Source organism: Phoxinus phoxinus (assembly GCF_949152265.1).
Source record: "Phoxinus phoxinus genome assembly, chromosome: 23".
Taxonomy (NCBI): Eukaryota; Metazoa; Chordata; class Actinopteri; order Cypriniformes; family Leuciscidae; genus Phoxinus; species Phoxinus phoxinus.
This window is the reverse complement of record NC_136898.1, coordinates 7,100,407-7,123,932: the sequence shown is the minus strand read 5'-3', so window position 1 is coordinate 7,123,932 and position 23,526 is coordinate 7,100,407. Positions and strand designations below refer to the sequence as shown.

The window sequence follows — 23,526 nt, the reverse complement described above, 5'->3', positions numbered from 1 at the left end:
TAAGTTACATAGCGACTACTGAACAGACATTTAGACTTTTATTTTAAATATATATTGAAAATATTATTTTTAAAAAAATCTCTGTAAACACTTGCATTTTTTGCCAGACTTTAACTGTGTCCCATCTGGTTATCAAAAGTTCTTCACACAATTGCAGACTTCAAGCCTACTTGAACACTTGGGCCAAGCACAGGAAATACGTCAAGTAGACAAGTGGTCAAGTGCAAAAACCGCAAGTGTGGGTATTTTGGACAGTGCATAAGACCCAAACACTCAAGAGGTAAACCAATAATTTCTTTCCAGTACAGACTGCATAACTTCAGCCTATGGGGATGTGACGTGATGAATGAACAACTTGGCCATGTCGGCATTATTCCATAATATGTGATCAACATTTGCTTAATTTAACATTTCAATTATATTCTGCTGAAATGTACGATCGTGTTTCTTCAAAAGACTTGAATTAAACCGCTCGATATATGGAGTTATTTTACAATCTCTTTATGAACGTTTTGAAGCATCAGAGTTTTGGCTGAACAGACTCCCAGACATCAACTAGTGTTGGGCTAGATCCGGGTCACATCTGGGTCATGTGGATTCCACGCGAACCAGATGTGGGCCGGATCTGGGCCGACACTATGTTGCTGTCTGGCCTGTCGATGTAGGGACAGAAATCTCGCAGAAATCATAAAAATATCTTCATTTGTGTTTCGACGATAAACTGAGATCGAGGTTTGAAACAACATGCGGGTGAGTAAATGATGACAGAATTTAAATTATGGGTGAATTGGAAAAGGTGAAAAATGGAAAAGGTCAAGTTGAGCTCATTGCATTATGGAACACAGTGTTTCGTGAAGTAAATTCTGTTGTATACTGCACATTTTGACAAATGTAATACTACAGGTCATCTCTGTATATAAAATAGTTGCATACTGTGTACTGCAGGTCAAATGAGAGTAGTCTGCTAGTATGCTATTTGGAACATACTGTAGCTTCACGAGGTAAAATCAAGGCTAATAGCCTATTACTTCCTGTTCATTAGCCACACTGGAAATTGAAGATCAAGTCAAGCACTTTGCCTAGTGGGATATTCAGAAATAGTACAAGTATTTTGTATCTGGACCTGCAAAACTGATCCAGTTTTGTGTACACAGGCTGCTCGCATTATTTTCAGTGTGTATTTTACAGTTTGGAAGTGAACAATACAGATTACTACAAACTGTATCTCAGTGTTTTTCTGTGTGAGCAATAGCTTTGGATCAGAATGAATCCCTCAGTGTTTTCTTTTCTTTCCATGGTACATCAGAGTGTATCTCCCCCTCCCATGGCAAACCTAACGAACCTGTCAGACCTCAGCATGTGGTTCTGAACAGAAAAACTCCCGTAATTAGACCCACGAGGGGGATTTTCTCTGAGCCTCTTTGAAGCATCCTATACATGACTCACAGAGCTCAGCGTTTGCTGCACATACCGGAATGACACCATAATGGAGTCAAACACATCACTTTATAAGATTGTGGTGGTTATGCAAGCTGTTGATGAGATGGGCTTCTCCATTTTAAATGAGTGCTAATTCATTAAAGTGATTAAAAGAATCACTTTCACGAATCAATAAACCAAGATTGGGATCCAATGTATTTATCACACGATGGCTGTGTCCGAAACAGAAGTATCTGCCTCATTACCCAATCGATGACTTAACAGATAGCATTTTGAATGAAGGTACCGCCCGAGGAACTTGTTTCAGATTAGCCTCTGCGTTTTCGTTTAGAAACGGAGACCTTTTGCTACGTTTGCACCTCCCGGCAGACTAAAACGGCAAAAACGAAGACCTAAAACGGAGAAGTTTATTTTTTTGAATCTCCGGAGGGCGTTTTAGTGAAGACGGGTCAAAACTGAGGACTTTAGAAACGATGACGCAGAGGCTCGCGCTCTGCTCTATGATTGGGTGTCATCAGTCATGGCGTATCCTTCCCTGATTCGTCAGCCCATAACCCATCACATGACCCGTCCCCGGAAGAAAACAGTGTTGGTGAATGGTCACGTGATCCACGTTTTCAGTCGTTTTAATGTGGACGGAGATCAATACGCAGATAAAACGCTGGTGTGGACGGAGATCGTATTCGTTTCTAAACTAAACTAAAACGCAGGAGTGTGGATGAGGAGATCACCAAGCATATATGTAATCGCCAGAAGAGACATGAGACCGAATCAAACTATCCGTGTCTATCTATCTTTTTGTTGTTGTTGTTCGGATTAAGAATGGAAATCATAAAGAATTAAGCAATTTCCTGAATTTGCACTAAATATCACTAAGAACTAGACAATGTCCTAAGTGTCCTAAACTGAGTCTCAAGACATACCGATTCAAAAATGGCTACGTACTCGAATCATTGAATATTTTAGGATCTATTCATTCAGAACCGTACGAAAGAACCGATTCAACAGGACAAATCAGACTTTCCAAAGCTACATTACATGAGAGTCATGACGTCTGATAATTCTGACTTTTTATCATAAATATGCTTTAGCATGTCATAATTTTGACTTTTTATCCATTTTGATTTAGTATGTCATAATTTACTTTTGAATAATTTTAACTTTGAATCTCAACATTTCAATTTAGTAAGCCGTAATTATGACTTAGTATGCAGTGTTGGGGTAAGTTACTTTTAAAAGTAACGTGTTACAATATTGCTTCACTCTCTAAAAAAGTAACTAATTCCATTACTTTTCTTTCTTGGGCTAGGCTTTCTTTCTAGTTTTTTTTATATCAAAAAACAAAAGTTGTATTTTTAAGAGTGTAAAGGCCCTTTCACACCAAAAGGGAGGCTGAAGGAAATGCAAATTCACACCTGTACATTAGAGGGCAATAAATAGGAAAACAATGTAACTTAAATTATACTTGGAAAAAGTAACTCAGATATTTTGTTGTCAGTTTTAAAAGTAATGCGTTACTTTGCTCGTTACTTTAAAAATTAATCTGACAATGTAACTCAAGTTCAACACTGTTAGTATGTCATTATTATGATTTACCAAAGCATGATTTTTTTCTTATGTGGCAGAAATAAGCTTCCATATAATCATCAGTGAAATCATATGCGGCACATGTGACCGGCCAGTGAGCGTTTTGCCCTAATTGTTGGAAAACGTTGTTTGTTACAGTCAGTGTTGAAAGAAAAACATAATAATATGTTGAAATAACCAATCAATCAATCTTTGAATTAATCCTAATATTTATTCAGTTCACATATGATTATTTCCTACTGTTTGGTGTCACAAATATTACAACACTGTTTGTTGACAAAACATTGACTTGGTTAAGATGATAATGACACATCACAAACACAATATCAGTTCAACTATGCAAACAAAAAAAAACAACAACAACAACAGAGGTGAAAGATTGAATAAGTTTGAATTTTATAATGATTTTAGTTTTTAGATGCCGTACACGTACAGGATGTTTTCCTTGAGCAACATTCTTCATCATTTGGCATTAAATACCTGTGGTTTCTGGTCTTAAACACAGGGGAAACTATCGCACAAGTGCTTAACACTTTAAGATGGATGTTTTCAAACACCTTGACAAGTAATATTTATCAAAAAATAACAAAAGTATTTTTAAAGGAAAGAGAATTTTATTAAAAAAATCTATGTACTAGGGGGGAAACAAAATATCACATTTTATTCCTGACAGATGACGGCTAAAGGCAAATTGCCTCTTCACCTCTCATCTGCCCCCACCCCCACCCCAATCAACCCATAACCCCCACAAGAGAACAGTGCCGTTTATCTGACATGCAACTCCCTCCCCTAATGTGGCGTTGGGCCCCGCACGGGGCCAGGGACGCCCTGCATGGGCCTGATTATGATTTCACCGTCTGCTTCTTCTTCTGGAACTTTCTAAACTGCGATTGGATGGCGACGGCAGCCTTCTCCGTCTCGGGGGCGCCCATGTCGATGTCAATGTCCTCAGCTGGGACGTCCTTCTTGGACGGGTCTGTGGAAACGAAACATTGTGTATTGGATTGAAACTGCGCACTGCATTTCTGTCAGGCGCTTCATATATAGACCTTTAAATTTAACCTTTAGAAAGTAAATAATAACTTTCAGAATTTAATTCGGTAACACTTTATTTGACGGGTGACACAGTTACATGTTACTACATGTACTGTTGTAATAACAGTAAATCAAGCATAATTACAAGTACTGTAACTAACCCTAAGGTGACATAGTTACATTGTACTTACTCTAGTAAGTACTGAGTAATATTAATTAACTACATGTACTTACTATAGAGTTGATGTCATGGGTTAAAACGGCATGAGGGCAAATGATAACCATTTCATTTTTGTGAGATCTATTGCTGTCTATTAAATGACCATGTTTCTTTACTAATCTGCACTTACCTTCAAACATATGTTATTGTGCATTCTGTACAACTATTATTTACAATGTGTAAGAGAGAGAAAGAGAAACATATGCAGACTTGCAAAACATTCTGTCATGATTGTCCACGAAATGCACAATTCAAGTACGCATAAGCAGTGAGTGACACTATACCTTGTCCAGCTGAGGGTTTGATGTTTCCAGCTGATCCGGATTCTTGTCTCTGTAAACAAACAACAATAGAACTGAGATTAATGTGTGTGGATACCTTCAAAAAAAACGATATAGCCAAAGAATGATGAGACAGGCATTGAATATGTCAGTTTCTGTCTCATTAGTTGACCACAATTTAGTCCTTCACATCCTGAATGAATAAGTCAGTGTGTACAATGAATTTCAAACACTTCAGAAGAGCTTTGATGCTCCGACGCTAAAGCAATCTTCCTCAGCACGAGCGTGTGTGTGTGTGTGTGTGTGTGTGTGCCGCTCGTTTTCTGCTGATGGCATTCTGTATGGCTCTAGTTACAGTGGAAAGCGTGTCATTATATGCAAGAAGGATTATTTTCCACACACACACACTGGCACAATTTAATCATATTAGTCTCTCTCTCTCTCTCTCTCTCTCTCTTCCTCTGTCTCCTTCTACCTCAATCAATCCTCTTGCGTTCAGTTCTATCTTTGTCTTACAGCCTCTGATAAACGTGTAGAATTTGCATAAGAATGTTTGGCAGGGGGAAATCTGTGAGTTCTTCACGTTGCCGGAGTTGCCAAAGCTCCTGATACAAAGCGCTCGGTTATTGCTTTGCATTAAGGAGCTGACGCGAAGAAGTTGTCCTGCTGGATGGTGCGGCGTATAGTTTGTGGCTGTTGTGGGGATGGTGAAGGGCGCCGCTGCATAAATTACAGTCATTTGAAATGTCATACAGCGCAGAGAGTTGAGCGCATAGAGCACTCTGTGCTACACTGCACGATGAAGCTTGAGAAATTAAATTGATGCTAATATGTGAGTCTAAAGTCCCAATAGGGAGGAAAGTTCTGTAAAAAGCAATCAGATCAGGGATGCAGGCATTCAGAACGATTAACATGACGTTGGATAATTAATTGTGCATGCTCGTTTTCCCTATTTTTATATTTAGATTATTTTTGCCATAAAGTTAAATTTTAAAAGCACTAATAATTAATAACACTGTTAAATATAAACTCTTTAGCCAATCTTTAGGCTACTAGCAATTTCTGAGTGGAAATTGTTTCTTTTATACAGCACATATTTAACTTGCCATAACACAATTGCAGCCAATCAGGAAAATGTTGATGTTTAAAGTGCCCCTATTATGTTATTTTAAAAGCTTCTTATTTTGTTTTGGAGGTCAATAGGTTTAAATGTATCCAAGGTAAAAAAAAATGTTTTAATTTTCTCAGTGTCTAAACGGTTTAATAAAGGATTCAGTCTCTAAACCCCACCTTTTCGAGAGTCTACTCCGCTCTGATTGGTCAGATGGCTAAGTCTGTTGTGATTGGTCTACTGCTTACGGTGCGTGTTGGAAACAAAACGTCCATTACCATATTTGAATTTCAGCTTCTGAGGCTTCCTCAGCACTTGCATACGCAGTAATATGAACCGTAACGATGGTGTCAGTTTTACCGTGTTTAGTCCTTTTGAAGTTCTTGCAAAGTAGATTCGCATTTACAGTGCTTAAAAAAAACAGCATTTCCTCGACATGTCGACAACACGAACCAAACTCTTCCAGGCCTGAGATACAGTGTTTGAGGGCGGGTCAAAATAGACGTTGTTCACATGCAGCCAATGAAGATCATATGCTGGATTTATGAATTTTTTTTATAAACCTACGTATGTTTGTGCAGCAAGACTGGAATTACTGATGATTCATTTCAGGCAGTTCAGAATCACTTCTTTCTTTCAGGAGACATTGAGACAATACATCATTGAAATTACATGAAAGGTAATATCTGAAAAAGCATAATGGGGGCACTTTAATGTACAGTTATATAGAGAAGTGGGCGGAGCTACTCATTGTAACCACAGAAATAGAAACGAGTCTGACAAAGTGTCTTGTGACCCGTTGGTCATGGCTGGGTAGGAAAAAAAACATACATTTATATTGAAAAGAGCTTTGTATCACTTAATCGTAATGCACTTGTGATATAAAGGTCAAGAGATAGATGTTTTTCTGGGCATTTTTATTCTGCTCGCCTCCAACACTTTTCATTTTCAACCTCGCTGTAGATGCCAACCCACTGTGAGACGCCCATTCCGGTTGTGTTTCTGCTTGGAAAGGGGTGAAATGAGGGAAATCTCCTCACTGCAGTGAAACAAGCTCCTGTTTCTAATCCTGTTTATGTGAGGAAACTCTGGAGTGAGGAGCAGAGGGAGACATTCTCCGGCAGCATCAATATCAGCACGGTTACATCCCTCTTTCCTGACAGTCTCAAACCACACAGCCTCAGAGCTAATGCCATTAAACTTGGATTATTGAATTGGGCTCCAGGGAGACACAAACAAACGCATTAATTGGAGTAAAGTGTCAGTCAGTTGTGTGGCATGTGAAGATGTTAGTCTGAGCGTGGTCAAATACGGGCGAGAGAGATTTTATCCAATTTGTTTAGCTAATCAGATGGACATCTCCCTTTAAGGCCAGTCAGTTCATTCGGCGATCTGCTATTTTATACATAGAAAAAATTTACTTAAAGTGCCCCTATTAAGCTATTTTAAAGGTTACTAGTTTTGTTTTGTAGATCTCCTGCAATAGGTTTACATGCATCCAAGGTCAAAAAAACAATTTAACTTTATGTCGCTCTAAAGTAGGCTAAACCCTGCCTTTCCGTGAACCCTACTCTGCTCTGATTTGTCAGATGGCCCAGTCTGCTGTGATTGGTCTACTGCTTACAATGCGTGCCGAAAACAAAACAAAAGACATGCCCATTACCATATCTCAATTTCAGCTCCGGATCTTCCTCAGCACTTGCTATACAGGGATACAAACGAAGGTTGTTCGCTGGCAGCCAATGAAGATCATAGGCTTGCATTATGCAAATTTGTTAAAACCTATGTAGGTTTGTGCAGGAAGTAAGACTGGGATTACGGACCATTCGTTTCAGATTCAGGCAGTTCAGGTTCTTTCTTTTGAGAGATAATAACTCCATTTATTGTGCACTTTAATTTTTGAAACTCTGCAGAGCTTTTACATGTACAAACAGCTATATTACACACTACATGAAAGGTAATATCCGAAAGAAGCATAATAATCACAGAAACCTAAAAGTCTAAATTATGTTTTGATCAGTGTTGTTTTAGTATTATTTATATACTAGTATAGTATTTATCAATAGGCCTTTAAATTGTATATTTTCTGTTTTTTATTTTATTTTAAATTTGAGCCATTTTGTTATGTGCGTTTGTAATTTTTAAGTAATTTTTCTACTTCAACTTGAATTGCTTTAGTTAGTTGCCATGGCAACGTTTTTTATTTTTACCTTTCACCTTTCAATTTACCTTCCATTTAATTTTTAGCTAACAATAACAACACTGGGTTTGATATCATATTTTAGCAATAATGCAACAATGGTATCATACATTTATCTCAAATTACGCTAATGCGCAAGCAAGTTCTAAAGGCAATTTACAATCTTGCTGCGCAAGTTAGTTCAAATAAATTAAACTGTAAAAAAAAATGTTGCTGCCTTAAATTTTTAAGTACAATCAACTTGGATGTTTAAGTAATTTCAACTTAAATTACATTAAACTGACTTTAAAAAATGAGTTGGATCTTCAAAAAAAAAATCACTGTCTAGGTTAACTACAGACCCGATATAGTCCGGCTACGAGTAACCCACTTCTAGCCAAAATAACTTTGAATTTGGATACATGTCGTTTTGCCAAAATAACTTGCAAGATGTATGATATTCCATCATGTTTTTAGCCGGTAAATTCTGACTTTCTGAGTTGAACGGAATGCATCTTAACTCCTGCTGTCCGATATTTTGACCTTGACAGCAAAACTTTTGTTTAGTTTTGTCTTTCTTTCTCTAATCATAGCCTTTAACAACAAGGAATGAACTCAAATGAACCCTGGATCAAGATGCAATCCTGCCAGGCTCCCCTCTGCAGTCCTACAATACAAACGACAATTTAAGTTATCCGAAAGAAAAGCAGGGACACAAAATCACGTTAATGAGAGAATGACTGCAGGAAATAATTAGGTAATGCGTAAACACCGGTTCCATTTGGAAGTGGCGAGCAGAGAGGTGCCGTTTTCTCTCTCTCTTTTTCTCTTGCTTTCCCTCCACCATATGCCTCCCCCATATTGTGTGTTCATTATGAACAATGATGAAAATGATGATTGTAATCATAAACTTCATTAGCTGCAGTGAAGCAAGGATTGGCAATGGAGCCCATGTGTAGGCTACATCATGGGGGCAATTAAAATTTTAAGAGAACAGGATGTTAGCTGCGTCTCCGTGGACAAACAGGCTCCGAAGCAAAGCGTATGAGGAGAATTACGGCATGCATAAACAAAAGAAAAACCTTTTACTTGGCTTTAAATGTCATCAGTAGCAAATAAATCTTGTGTCTAGCAAGGCTCGGGTGTTGCGACGCATCCCGGGCTCGCTGGCTCACGCAAATGCACTGCAGAGCCAGGCTTTGCAGTGGATTGAACTTGATGCCACAGAGATGCCCTGAGCTCAGTACACCAGTGCCCTTCAGAGCAGCGCTTGGCACTGCCACCCGGCGCCACGACAGCATCCTGCTCCGCACAGTTTGAGCTGCGACGCTAATGAAGGACCTCATTTATATCAACTCGCTCTGACAGCTGGATTCACTAAATTAATAGAAATGCGTTTTAAACCCCATTTACAGACGATCGTTGAACCGAACGCTGACAGTTTCCTCCTCAAAGGTGATTTATGGACATTTTCAAAAACCTTTTTTTTTTTTCAGAAAGACGCATCGAGTACAAATCATGCAGCGGATAGTTGTGCCTATGCAAATTAAACACCCCATGAAGATTCACACTCATAAAAGCACCAAATTTTACGCCTCTCCCGAATTCCTGCCGTGTTGAACGACTGAGGCATTTAGAAATAAATAAATAAATAAATACTGTATTCTGTCTTTTTATTCGAAGCCATTTGGAGAGCTATTTTTGATTCATTTGGCAGCTTGAGATCTTGGAAAGGCTTCCATGCTGTTCTCAACGTCTATTAAGAATTTAAGGGAGAAACGCACAACTAGGACACAGACGGCTAAAGAGGGGGGGTGGGGGGGCTCGGATCCGATGCGTCATATTTGAAGGCTAACAGATGCTCGACTGAATGTAGGAAACAGGCTGGAGGATGGGAGCTCAAACGGTGGCTTTTATTTGAGCGCCTCACCACCAGAAAACACTGCAGGACGTAAACACTGAACTGATGAATGTGTGAAACCGCATGCTGGTGAAGTGATTATCTCACTGCTGGAACATTTCGCAACTTATTTTCGACACAGAAACTTCTTGCATACCGGTATTCCTATTAAATGTGGTCAAAAATGTTGAATGAATTGTGTACAGGATTGACCCTTTTCACATTTCTGGGTCTCTGAAGTCGTCATAGTTGGGTCAAATTATATAGCGGTGAATGAGAGACTACGTTAAATATATTTTTGTTTTCCAATTTGCTCAAATGCTAAAGAAAAACTCTACAATAGTGTTTTCACAACTTTAATTGCTTGATAACGGCAGTCGGAAGAGAGAAAGATAGCAATTTTACCTAGAAACTTAGCAGCGTTAACAATTTTTTTGTAATTTATTTTTTTGTAATTTGATGCAAAGTTAATATAATACTTAAGTATAGTTTTATATAAACACACATTTTTATTACAAATTAGAATATAAAAAACTTTGCAGGATTTACGAAGCTGGTGACCGTTAAAATACAGTCTGTGAAATTGCTAGCCGCTAATTGCTAATGGTTAAAGAAGGATTTTTGGCACAAACTTCTTGTATTTCACAGAATTTGTAGCCTACATAAAATGTGGTAAAAATAAAAATAAAAAGCCTCAAGTAATGTGTGTAGGATTGCTACTTGCAGTTGCTAATGGCTTACTGCTACTAATTTAATAGGAATCTGCTAAGAATAAAAATATTTCTTATAGTAATGAAACAATGTGATTAATTTATTGATCCCCAGGTAAACATAAATAAAATAATAGTTGAACATCGTACATCTGATATATATTTGTATATTTTGATTAGATGCCCATATATCACTTTTAAAGGCTAACTAATATCTAAAAGGTCAGTTATTCTTGTGCTGGATCAATTTACATATAGATATGAACGCATATATCTTGGCATTTCACTCCGGCGACGTTTGAGCGGAATTTATGACTCAACTAAAATATTACGCTGCACAATGCAGAAGAGTTTGTGTGATTTACAATATTATCTCCAGAAATCTCACTAGCGCTGCTGAGGTAACACACTGTTCCAGAAAGCTTAATGAATAAACATTACAATGGGGAAAAGAGAATGAGAACAAGAAATCAGGGAGAAAACAGAGGAAGACGTGTGAATAGCTAATCACACTCGAGGAAACGAGTACAAATGACTGACGGCTGCTTTTATTGGCCATCTTGTTACATGTACATCCTGTTTCATAGGCTTACTTCCTTTACCATCAAACAAGAATTTTGTGATAACGGAATGTATTTTTCCTGCTGAGATAATCCAAGCAAGACTAATGACGGCGAGTGCATGGAGTCCTCATCAAATATTTAGCGACATTAGCGGTGGCAGCAGCCTCTGCCTCCAGGCACCTCCCACCACGCGCCTCCCTTTCCTCGGATAAGAGGAGGACACACTGCAGGGGTATTTCCTTCTGCCCCAACACGTGAACCCCCCACCCCCCTCACGCTGCAGACTGCACACAGATTCTGGCACCCTGGAGAAACAGTTTGAAAAATATAAAGTACACCACAATCGCCTTATCAGCCATCTTGTGAGAGATTTCAAATTATAGCACCAACGGATATCAATATCACACTTCGTAGGAAGTGGACATGGAAATTTATGGAACAGTCAGCGTGCCGCATCAGTACTACACAAAATGTTTGTCTAAATTAAAAAAGAAAGCAGTTAATCTAAACGAATTAAGTTGAATTAACTTGAGGATGTAACTATTGCAATGTGATTATTAACATGAAAATACACTTAACATTGTAGCAGCAATTTATCACTAAATATTGGGGTATGCAGAATGTTTTATTTTCAATACTATTTTCAATAGTTTATATATGATTTGGAAATGTAGGCTATATAAAAATATAATAACTTTTATTTAATTAATTTACATATAAAATATATTATAAAGATTACATATATTATAATTTGGATATATATATTTTTTAATGGATTAAATGTATTTAAAATTACATATAAATTAATGAATGAATTGAATATTATTATTATATTTTATTAATAATTTATCATATTTACTTAATTTGTGTTATTATTAATTAATGTATACAATATATAATGAATTTGCTTACAAATACACATTTATAATATATTCTCTTTATTATATTTTGATGTAGAATAAAGTAAAACAGAATCATTTTATTTCATAGTGTGCATCTGGCTTTAGGGACAGGCCCGTTATATGACAGGCTGTATAAATATTGTTATAAAAATATTATAAATATTATAAATTAACTGAATATTATGATTATTTTATTTTAGGCTGTATACATATTATTATAAAATATATTAATATTATTAAAACAATTATATATATAAATATGAAATTATGACATTTTATTAATGAAACTGCTTACAAATAAACGGTATGTTAATTATATTTGGATTATTATATCAAATATTTTCATACACTTAAAATATAGAAAAGTTATCAATAATACTTTACATTATTGCAAATAATTATTTTACAAAGTATACTCATCCATATAACCTGTCAACTTATATCAACCTCTAACCTCTGCTTAGTGTGCAAGAAGCAGTGAACACTTGGTAGGGACTGGAACGCAGCTTATAGACTTGAGCCAGATACGAGAAGTGTGGGGTAAAATCTTCTTCATGGGCTCTTTAATGGTCTATTTTCTCTCTATCCACATCTAATCCTCCCCTCGCACTAATATGCCTTCCTTCATTCATCCCCTTTTCTATCCTGTTCAGTGACATTTCCCTTTCAGAGCGGCAGCTGGGATTACCGCTCAACCGGTGAGGTTGGGCAGAGCTGGAGTCGGACTCTCTCTGGCAGTTTAGAGGGATTACCGAGGATCCGAGCGGAATCTGTGTGTGTGTTGTCAGAATGATTATGGTTTGAGGGGATGGTGAATCACAAACATGACCGTGATAAACAGCAGACACATTACAGTGGACGTAATTCATCACAGAGCGGATGCAGGTGATGCATCAGACATTATAAAGCGGGCGTAGAGATACCGGGGACCATTTCAAGAGTTTCTGAGCGGAACAGATCACATCTGACACTGTACCATATGACATGATGGGAGATATTTATACAGCCTATCACATAACGGGCCCTAAAGCCAGGTGCACACTATACGTTTTCTGTTTCGCAATGACTGATTAATTGCTTTCACAATCAATCAAATCTTCTTTTGTGCATAAAACAAGACAATCTGGGGTACAAAAAAATTGTAAGGCTTCTAAATGATCAACATGATCAAAACTTTGCTGAAAAGCAGCAAGTGTAATTCTGACTTTTTGACTTTTAAGAGCTTTGATCATAAAACTAAGCATTTAAATATCTTTTTACGAAATAATATTGGGAGAGGGACCGCTGAAATTTGTATACATTTTATGTAAGTAGTCTACTATACTGTTATAAAGAGCTGACCGATTTACATTACAAGCTATCAGAAACTAATTTTGGCCATTTAAATATCAGCAACTGCACAAAATTAAATATTTTTGCACTCCAAATTTCCCATATCATACTAAATGAACCATAAAAGCCTGATGTATCAAATATGATACCCACTTTACAGTATTAATATGCAATTTTGCTTCTCAAGAAAATGTTTTTTTAATGTTTTTTTTAAATATGTTTTACACAGATTTCAGTCATTAGCTTCATCGTTTATAAGCAAACGGCGCTGTCAACTGGTAAATGTTACAGCGCCTCAGGTGATGGAGTTGTTTTGTAGGCGATTGGCTTAACAACTGGTCGATTTGTCTTCTGGTGTCAGCAACTAGATCACATTTGCATGTGACCGTCTGTCTCGGAAATGCTGTATGGCCATATTTGTCCGTCAGTGTTCTCTAAGGGTGGATGTAATTCACTTATAGACGCCTTTAATCTGCAGATTGGGGGATCAAAAAGGTGAGACGTACACAGTCAGCCAACCCATCCTTTCTTTTGCTGCCATTTCAACGCTGCCGCTTTCCATGAATCAATATCCGACCCTTCAGACTCCAAGCCTCTTCTGAGGAGAGAGCGGTACAAATCCCTTTCTGCCGATAATGGCTCCAGGTTCTGACAGGCGGTTCAATACTGTGTACACATTGCTGATACATCAGGGAAACAAGCGCAGTGCTGAGTTGCAGGAGAGTTTGCTGTTGAGTCTGCTCAGGGCAACTGACCAAGGAAATAAACCGTAAATCTGCTCCCGCGCAATGCGGGATCCGAGGTCTAGTGCCGCGCCGTCAGATGTTTAATGCGGCGAGAGGAGGATGAAGACATAAACGAGCAGAAGGAAAAGAACTGTGTGCCCCAGACCGCCATGTGCAGCGCGTTTGGGGGGGCCGTTGTTTACGCGTGTTCAGTCTGGTTCCCCCATGCACACAGCCGAGCGCGCATTTCCTCTTTATCCGCGTGGAAGATGCAGAAGCGCTGGGCCGTTATGTATAAAAATCAATTGTCAGGCCTGATTACATCCAGTGTTTGCACCTCGAGGGCCATAAGTTGCTTTTGATCTCCATCAAGCTCATAGCTGTGTTCACCACAGCACATGGAGCTGCTCAGTTCAGATGTAGCTCCAAATAGATCAAGTGCATTGGTTTACAAGGGTAACCAAGATGTTTTGCGTAAGGTAACCCTCAAACTGCAAAAACTTTACCGCCAGCGCTATGGCAGGAAATGCAAATGATGAGATTGTACTATCAAAATCACCTTTCACTTTGAGGAATGAGCACCATTTTACTCAACGACAGACTGCAGATATAAGCAACATGGCCGTCATATTTGGCACAAAGGCTTGATTGAGTCAAAATGAGAATACTGTTGTAATACTGCTGTAAATTAAGTCAGAAGTATTAATTAGTCTCAACTCTAGTGCATTGAGTTTACATTAACATTAAGAGAACATTAAAGAAGTTGCAGACTGAAATAAAATAAAAATGTTTATTGGTAAACAAATCAATTTATAAAAAATATATATACACCAAGTTCTGTCATGAAACTCTAGATGGCGCAGGCCGATGGGTCCTTAATGCAACCTACTGACAATTACATCGTTAAATACGCGGCACTAGCTGATTGGTTCCTGTTACATCTGCAGCCAATGAGCTTGCTGCTCAACATTTAAGTATTTGGTCAGTGTTTGCTGTAGTAGTTTGCTGTGTGCTTTCAAAGTTCCTCTGAAACCCTCCACCTTCCCCAGCTCCACCTGTATAGATCTGCTACGGGGATTTCATATATGCTATTTGTGCAGCAGCAGTGTGTCTTACTTGCTCACAGCACCATGTCTGTGAATGTATTGGCAGTAGCAAGTCTCTGCCTGTACTTGCTCAGCAGCAGCGTAGCAGATCTATTCCGCCAAGACCAAAAACATTAACATTGTCATATCCATTACCATGCTAAACTCTTCTGAGAGTTGCCATGATAGAAATCTATATAGTCATTATGACCTGCTTAAAATATATCAAGATTATTTTTTAGAAATAAAGTTTTATTATTTAGCAGATGTAACTTTTATATCAAATATATCTTTTAATTTATTTTTTTGTGCATATATATTGCTTACAAATAAACATTTAAAAAATCTTTAAATATAATAACATTTACATATGCTGAGATAAATTGTTTTAAAATTCACTTTTTAAACATGTCGTAATGATTATATATATATATATATACAGGAGATGAGTGCACAGCTTGCCAAAAAATGCGACTCTAGCCTGAAAATTAGAAAACTACATTTCCCATGATTCTCAGTGGCAGATTCCTCTTTAGCACTAAAAATGCTTTAAGTCTTTGTAAGTTGAAACAACAGCAGAAGAAAAAAAATGTGATACTGCTCAAAAATCACTTGACTGCTCTCCACACTACAATTACGACTTCCGGACTCGTGTGCAAGCACTTCCCAAGAGCACTTGAAGCCGGCCTTTATTCCAGATGTCAGAAGACGACCCCTATTATGGTCCAGATACAAATCCATCCTGTGATACATAATCCTACACAGCAACAAAAGTCATGTACAAATCCGCTTACTATCTCTGTGTGGACAGCGTTTCAATCTGTGGTCTGCCCTCCAAATCTGGACCTTTTGGATTTAGTACTATGGCCTCATTCTGTAGCTTTGTAATGTACAGATTTGCTTACCAATGAACAGCAGTAGCTTTTCTGGGAATAATGGGAAGGCAAAGAGAACAAGTCATTTCTCCACTCTCAAATGTTGGAAAGACCAAATCAATCCTGCCGTCAGTTGAGGCCACCACAGATTGTGCCTGATCTCTTTGTCTGAACTCATCACTCTGTGTTGTGTATTTTCAGGGCATATATATTAAATCCCTGTTTAAACAGAATGACTCAGATACCTAATCAGGTAAATGTGTCAGAGAGCCCATTTCAGGCATAAGAGATTACACTCCAAACATATCAAATCCTAATGCTGACGCTCCCCCTCTAATTCAGGCATATTCTTGCAAACAGGACAGCTGTTGTGTTTTGCAATCTAATTTTTCAATTTTTTTACTCGCCCTCATGTAATTTAAAAGCTGTATTACTTTGTTTCTACCTTGAAGTTGGGAATATCAAACCCCGAAATGAGACAGTAACTATATTGCAAAAGTGGTTCATGTGATTCGTTTAGAAATTTTACAATCTAATGGGAAACAATTCAAGGTGGTTTGATGTACCAATAGTAAACAAAACGTAATTAAAAAAATGTAATGTATGCAAACACTAGATATATATACCCAAAAGATAAGCTGATCATGTTTCCATTTTATTTATATATATATATATATATATATATACATGTGTGTGTGTGTGTGTGTGTGTGTGTGTGTACACACATTGATATATATACAGTCAAAACGATGTAAAATCTGTTCAATGCTCAAATCGTTTAATCACATCTAACATATAAAATTGTGTTTATATAATACGTGTGTATATATATTTATAATATATATATGTATGTGTGTACACACACACACCATTTGTGTGTGTGTGTGTGTGTGTGTGTGTGTGTGTGTGTGTGTGTGTGTGTGTGTGTGTGTGTGTGTGTGTGTGTGTGTGTGTGTGTGTGTGTGTGTGTGTGTGTACACACAGACACATATATATAATAATATCTATACCCATGTAGATTTTATAAACAAATTGTATTTATTATTTTTTAGATGCGATTAAGTGCGATTAATCGATTTGATAGCACTAATATAACTATTCCTAGGATTCTGCCCACCTGCATTTTCCTTGTTTCCACCCACATTCTGGAATTCCTGCAATCTCCCCGTGCATGTAAACACTTCTTCAGCCAGTCTAAAAGCTAAGTTAATAAAAGACCTTAAAAATCTTTAATTTGGCTCTTCAGTGAGAAGAAAGTACTGCTGGACCTGCTAAAGGGAAGATCTTAAATAATTCAAGACTGTTGTATGAAGTCCATATCCACAAGCACCTACATGGAGAAGTTCCCAGCTTGTGTTGCTCTATCCAGCATTTCTGGGTTCCATGTGCTCCCTCTGTTCATTTAACTGACAAATATGCTTGAATGGGCCAACAGATTGATTAAAAGATGCGCAGTGCAGCACAAGCCTGATTAAGCTCTTATTAAGCAAATACTACATTAAAGCATGTTTTTAAACGAGACCAGAATAATCATTTATATTATCCCTGATCCTGCTGTGCATGAAGCGGCTCCTCATCGGCTGTTGCTGCTGCAGTGGGTCAGCACGCTCTATGCACATACGCACACACGCGCTCAGTATCAAAGACAAGACGCGCGGACGCTTCGGGGATTTCGAGTGCGCGCAAGGCAGTAGTGGGCTGCGTCCGAAAACTGATAAATGCTGCCTTTTAGAGGACGCATTCCAAGGTCAGAACAAGGCATCAAGGCACGTCCAAATGCAACGTTACTTAAAATTAGTTTCTCCTGAGATACCTTCATCTGGTCGATTTTTGAAGGCAGCATAGATGTATCCTTCGCTGCCTTTGATATCCCACAATCCTGTGCTTTCCATTCTGTGAAAGTTGAGCTAGAAATATAAAGATGGCGTCTGAAAGTTGCGGCTGGTTGTCAGTTTGTGTGTTGATCATTTTTGATCAACGTTTTTCACTTATGATGTAATTTCTAGCAAGAAATTACTATTTTAGTCATTAAACATAGTTTTCACCAAAGCTCGCTCTAATTTGCTGAAGATCATAAACCATTACGCTGCCTCAGAAGTCTGTCCGAAATCAGTTTGGTGAGGTACCTTCGTGCGCAAACGGTGCCTGCAAAGTCATTGCCTGATAGGGCAGCGAGTTTTCAGACTGCAATTTGCGTCATCACGTGGTTCCTGTATATTACATGTTCTAATAAACGTTCTAGTAAAGTCACATATAAGGCATATAGGCCTATTGCTGTTTATTACGATTATTGCAGCCACGATTCAGGCAGCTCATAAATACAAGAAAGCATTTAAGACCTAAATAGCCAAATTTAGTAGCCTAATAATACCGAAATGCAGCCTATAATTTTTTGTCTAGCCATATATCGTTTTAGACGTTGTAATAAAATGTTTTACTCTGTTCATAAAACTGTCATAAGCTCATCTATTTTTATTTATTAACATTAGGCTACAGCTTTTTGTCTCATTGTTTCAATGATTTGTTGAGTTCCATGGATCTTTGTTATAACATTTCAGACTATTTTCTGTTGTCAATGGCGATACCGATATGTAGGCCTAATTACAGTGGATATGCTAATTGTGGGGATAATAATCGGACAAGTTCAAAAGAGTTAGTTGCTAACCCGGATCATTATGAGTCGGAAATGTCCACAATAAATAGTTTTCGGTTCAGTGAATCAGTGTTGATTGTTGATTCGAGAAGGATTCAGGCCATTTTGTGAACGAGTAATTTAGACCTGTTTTGTAAACTAGGCTACTTAAATGCATTAAAAAGACCGAAAGAATCCAGAATATGGGTTACGTTTTAGACTCAACTTAGTTTTTAATTCAGCCCTTCCAAGATAAATCCTGAAAACATGTGCCCAAAAACGAGTCAGGTAGGGTATATAGGAGAGAAATGTTAAACAATTCAAGGTGGCTCCACTGTTAGTAAAAACTGCACGAATTAAAATATTCACCAAACTGTAGGCTATAGGCTATTTTATGCAAACATCGATTTAAAAGCATCAAAATAGCCTACTAAATTCGAATTAAAAATCATGAGAGCAAATTTACAAGTAGCTTATCATCCATAAACCATCTCCGTTTCATCCCCGGTTATGGTTGAGGTTTAACTGACAGCTGTCATTTGTTGCATCATTAATCATCGCGTGGATAATGCTGATTCGACAATCTGCCAGCGCGCGCAGATGCAACAAAAAAACAATCCGTCGCGCTCTTCTAAGCTACACTAAACATGGTGTTTTGATGAATGGATGCCATTTCAGTTTTTCGACCGGTTTTGCTGGTTTAGTGAAGAAAAATGCGCTCAAACTCAGCAAACAAGGAAATGTCTGACTGCAATCAACGCAAGTTCAAGGCATTGTCTCAATGTGGCATTTTTCAGTTCTCCCTAACCCTGAAAGAGAATTTCCTCCTGGGGAAACCCCGTTCGCTGGTTACAGTAGAGTCGTGGTGCATCGTGCATGGAGGGTTATAGTATGAGGAAAGCTCACCTCACTCATGCTGGATGATAAGTGTGATGATGAAGGGTGGATTCGGCAGAAGAGCAGCAGTGATGCAGTCCTTCAGTCCTCGCGCTGCGTGGGTTTGTGCGCCTGCTGGAGTTTTATACTTGGAGCTCCAACTCCCTTTCATGTCATCACGTTTGCACTAAACCAATGGAAAGCTGCCGGTGTCAACGCTTCTGATGTCACCACTTTAATCTCGCGAATAATCACTGAAGCGCACCATTGCTGCCTTTAGGGTTCCTATAGAAATAGGAATATATAATCAACATATTTCGATGCAGGAATGCACTTGTCTACACATTTCAATGCATTAAACGTATTGGTTATTTCGTATAGCCTATATATCAAAATATTTCGCATCAGCTAGATATTTGAATGCACTAAAAGTGCTCGTGCACAGCTAGCCTTCATTGCATCTTGAAGAAATAAAGGAATATAGCCAAAAGGTGTGTTTGATGCATTGAATGAATACACTTACATCTGTGTGCATGTGGTTCAGGCTTTGCCTTCATTGTTAAAACCAAATTAGGATAATAAAACCTGAAATCTTTGAGGTGAACAGTCTCCACAAGGTAAAACAGCATAAATAATATCTTAATGAAAATGCAAAAGGTTTGTTTAAACAACCACGGTCCTTAATAAGAGGATATCTTGTTAATAACATATGCATATTATTGTGCATGTGTGGAGGCAGTTTTATCCTCCATTGCTGCATGCGAGTTTGGGGAGAATTCCTGTTTTCATTCTGCCACCCACAATCTAACACAATTTCAAACCGTTTTGAGGCTTGGTGCATGGGATTTGCATATGGTTCTTTATAATCGTCGAGCAGCGAGTTTGGTTATTATCACAGATGTTATCATCTCTCTCAACAGATGAGCTCCATTAAACACGAGCTCCTCTGGTGTGTGGGGGAAACCGGCAAGAGCGATGCAATGCCGCCGCCAGATCATATAATTGTGTGACGTCTCTGTCTGTGTTCCTTGTATTGCCATAGTATTTTTTTATTTGCTGGCTTGTTAAATGACAATCGATTGGAAGACTTGTTTAAACAGAGACGTTTTAATGGAGATTGGAAATTTAAAGGCAGTCAATGGCATTCTCTATCGACTCACACTTGGTCAAAAAGGCCTTTCAGGGCACTTGTCACCATGAATTTTGTGATGAACTGTCTAAATGGAAAACCTTTTTTTTTTTTCTCTCTCCTTTGTTTTTGCATTTCCAGGACTTTAATTCAAATCTGAGCCCTGCAGAAGGTCACTGCTCTTTTCTTTACATAAGAGAATTGTGCTCGGGTCTCTGAATTTTTGGTCTTTTCTAAGTAAACAGTGCCGCAGACAGTCCTTGTTTAATGGCGCTGCCTGGTGTCATATAATGTCTCTGCTGCCCCCGAGCTCTGAATTTGATAATGACACACACTGCCTCAGACTTACACTGCAACACTTAAGTAAGATCTGTCAGCTGCAGAAAAGACTGTATGTGTTTTTCACATTTTCCTGGTTAATGCACACTAAAAAATCCATAACGGTCATCTAGCCAAACCTGACAGCAATAGCACATTACTGTACATATTCAAGCAAAAGCTTAATTAAAGTCTACTTCTTGATTACTTTTCAGCTATTCATTACAGTGACGATGCTTTGAGAAAGCTTGAGCCTTAATTAAGGCCATTTCTGATAGACTATCAATGACCATTAGCAGAATCCTATGAATCATCTCCAATGCATTGCTGGCACAGAAACTGCCTACACTGAGATGACCGCAGGAAATAGAGGAGGAGGGGAAAGCGTTCATTGGCATTGATACAGCTTGGCTTATAGTTACCTACTAATGTCTGCATCCTGTAACTACAGAGGAAACCCCTCTCAGACCTTCTGCCCGGTGTTATTCTGTCATTGCTTCTGTGCATTGCTTACAATGAGAAAAACTTCTAAAGGCCCGTTCACACCAAGAACGATGTCGTTATGTTTATTCTAAGTGCTGCCATTTTGTCGCTGCCATTCAGCTCTTTAAAGCAGGATGGATTCTGATTGGCTGTCAATGTTTTTATTGTTCCTCAGCTGGAAAAAAATCCATGATTCCAACCTTATTTGTTTCTCTGTGCCATTATCATTATCTTTTATATTTAGAATGATTTTTAGAACTTTATCGTTATCATGTTACGCAGCACGTTTGAGCTTTCGCAAGAACCAATGAGGTGTATTCTCTTGTTAGCATGTTTGAGCTTCTGCGAGAACCACTGAGGTTTATTCTCTTGTTACGCAGCACGTTTGAGCTTCTGCGAGAACCAATGAGGTTTATTCTCTTGTTACGCAGCACGTTTGAGCTTCTGCGAGAACCAATGAGGTTTATTCTCTTATTACGCAGCACATTTGAATGAGGTTTATTCTCTTGTTACGCAGCACGTTTGAGCTTCTGCGAGAACCAATGAGGTTTATTCTCTTATTACGCAGCACATTTGAATGAGGTTTATTCTCTTGTTACGCAGCACGTTTGAGCTTCTGCGAGAACCAATGAGGTTTATTCTCTTGTTACGCAGCACGTTTGAGCTTCTGCGAGAACCAGTGAGGTTTATTCTCTTGTTACGCAGCACGTTTGAGCTTCTGCGAGAACCAATGAGGTTTATTCTCTTGTTACGCAGCACGTTTGAGCTTCTGCGAGAACCAATGAGGTTTATTCTCTTGTTACGCAGCACGTTTGAGCTTATGCGAGAACCAATGAGGTTTATTCTCTTGTTACGCAGCACGTTTGAGCTTCTGCAAGAACCAATGAGGTTTATTCTCTTGTTACGCAGCACGTTTGAGCTTCTGCGAGAACCAATGAGGTTTATTCTCTTGTTACGCAGCACGTTTGAGCTTTGAGGGAGGTTTGTTCTCGTGCATCAAGCAGGTTCGGTTGAGCTTCTGTTTATGTTCGTTGATCAATATTTATATGTGAATAAAAAATTAAATCTGTTAATCATATAAAGTGATCTTATCTCTTCCGAAAATTTTGACTAAACTGCTCAATTTATATGGATTAGTTTTACGATCTTTATGAACTTTTTGAAGCGTCAAAGTGGTAGTTGCGTAGCTTTCAATGAAGAGAGAGAAAACGCTCAGATTTCGTCAAAAAGATCTTCATTTGTGTTCGGAAGATAAACAAAAGTCTTTTTTGGAACAACATGAGGATGAGTAAATGATGGGTGAACTATCCGTTCTATCTATCTAACATTTCCATTTCAATTTATTTCAATTTATAAACTTGTATGACTATGACATTTTATCTCATGAGTTTTGTTTCACAATTCTGAGTTTATATCTCACAATTCAGATTTTTTTTTTCTTCAAATTGCAAGTTTATATCTCACAATTCTGAGTTGATATCTTTTGCCATTTTTTTCAGAATTGTGAGATATAAACTTGGAATTGCAGGGAGTATCATAAAGAAGTTTTCGGCCTGTCGCCATGCAGTAAAATATTTTTTACACTTTATCATTTAGACTCATCCACACCAGGAAAAGTCCAAACAATATCTTTAAAATCACTTTTAAGAGCATCTTTTTCCAGCCGATATAAATGTTAAATCATTGGCAGCCAATCAAATTCCTTGCATTGACAAACACCACTCTTTTTTCCATATAAGTTATTATTAAACTTTATAATGAATAATGATTATAAATATTCAATGTAGACTTTCCAGTGACTCCACCACACTACACTTGGCATACACTTGCACCTCTCTTTGACTTTCATTAGCTGTGAGCCGTAATGAATTCGCAGTGGACTCATTTGAAGTAAATGGCTCTCTGACACTGAATTATTACTGGCCTCCTGGAAAACTTGAACATTTCGTTGGAAGAGCTCGCTCCTCGCTCCAAATAACTCCATGGAATCATATACAATGCATTTTTAATTGGCCTAATTAATGATGCAAATTATTGATGGCTGAAATGGTGAAGTTGTGTACATGGATCTTTAGTGCTGAGGAGAGAAAGATATGATTACAGTATGCCTGCACTGTATATGCTTTTTGGACAAGAATTGATT

General features: G+C 38.0%; 2 protein-coding genes across 2 annotated transcripts in view; both read right to left on the bottom strand.

The window, feature by feature from the left end:
- Window positions 1-3,213: 3,213 nt before the first annotated feature.
- pcp4a (Purkinje cell protein 4a) lies at window positions 3,214-19,719 on the bottom strand. Its single transcript, XM_079599981.1, has 3 exons — window positions 19,484-19,719; window positions 4,567-4,615; window positions 3,214-4,003 (listed from the first exon to the last, which is right to left on the bottom strand). The coding sequence occupies exons 1-3, from the start codon at window positions 19,490-19,492 to the stop codon at window positions 3,870-3,872; spliced, it is 192 nt and encodes a 63-aa protein (XP_079456107.1). The 5' UTR covers window positions 19,493-19,719; the 3' UTR covers window positions 3,214-3,869.
- Window positions 19,605-23,526, bottom strand: part of igsf5a (immunoglobulin superfamily, member 5a) — an 18,875-nt gene continuing 14,953 nt past the window's right edge. Inside the window, exon 10 of the mRNA XM_079599976.1 lies at window positions 19,605-19,738. The gene's annotated coding sequence lies outside the window, so the exon portion shown is untranslated. The remainder of the gene's footprint in view (window positions 19,739-23,526) is intronic.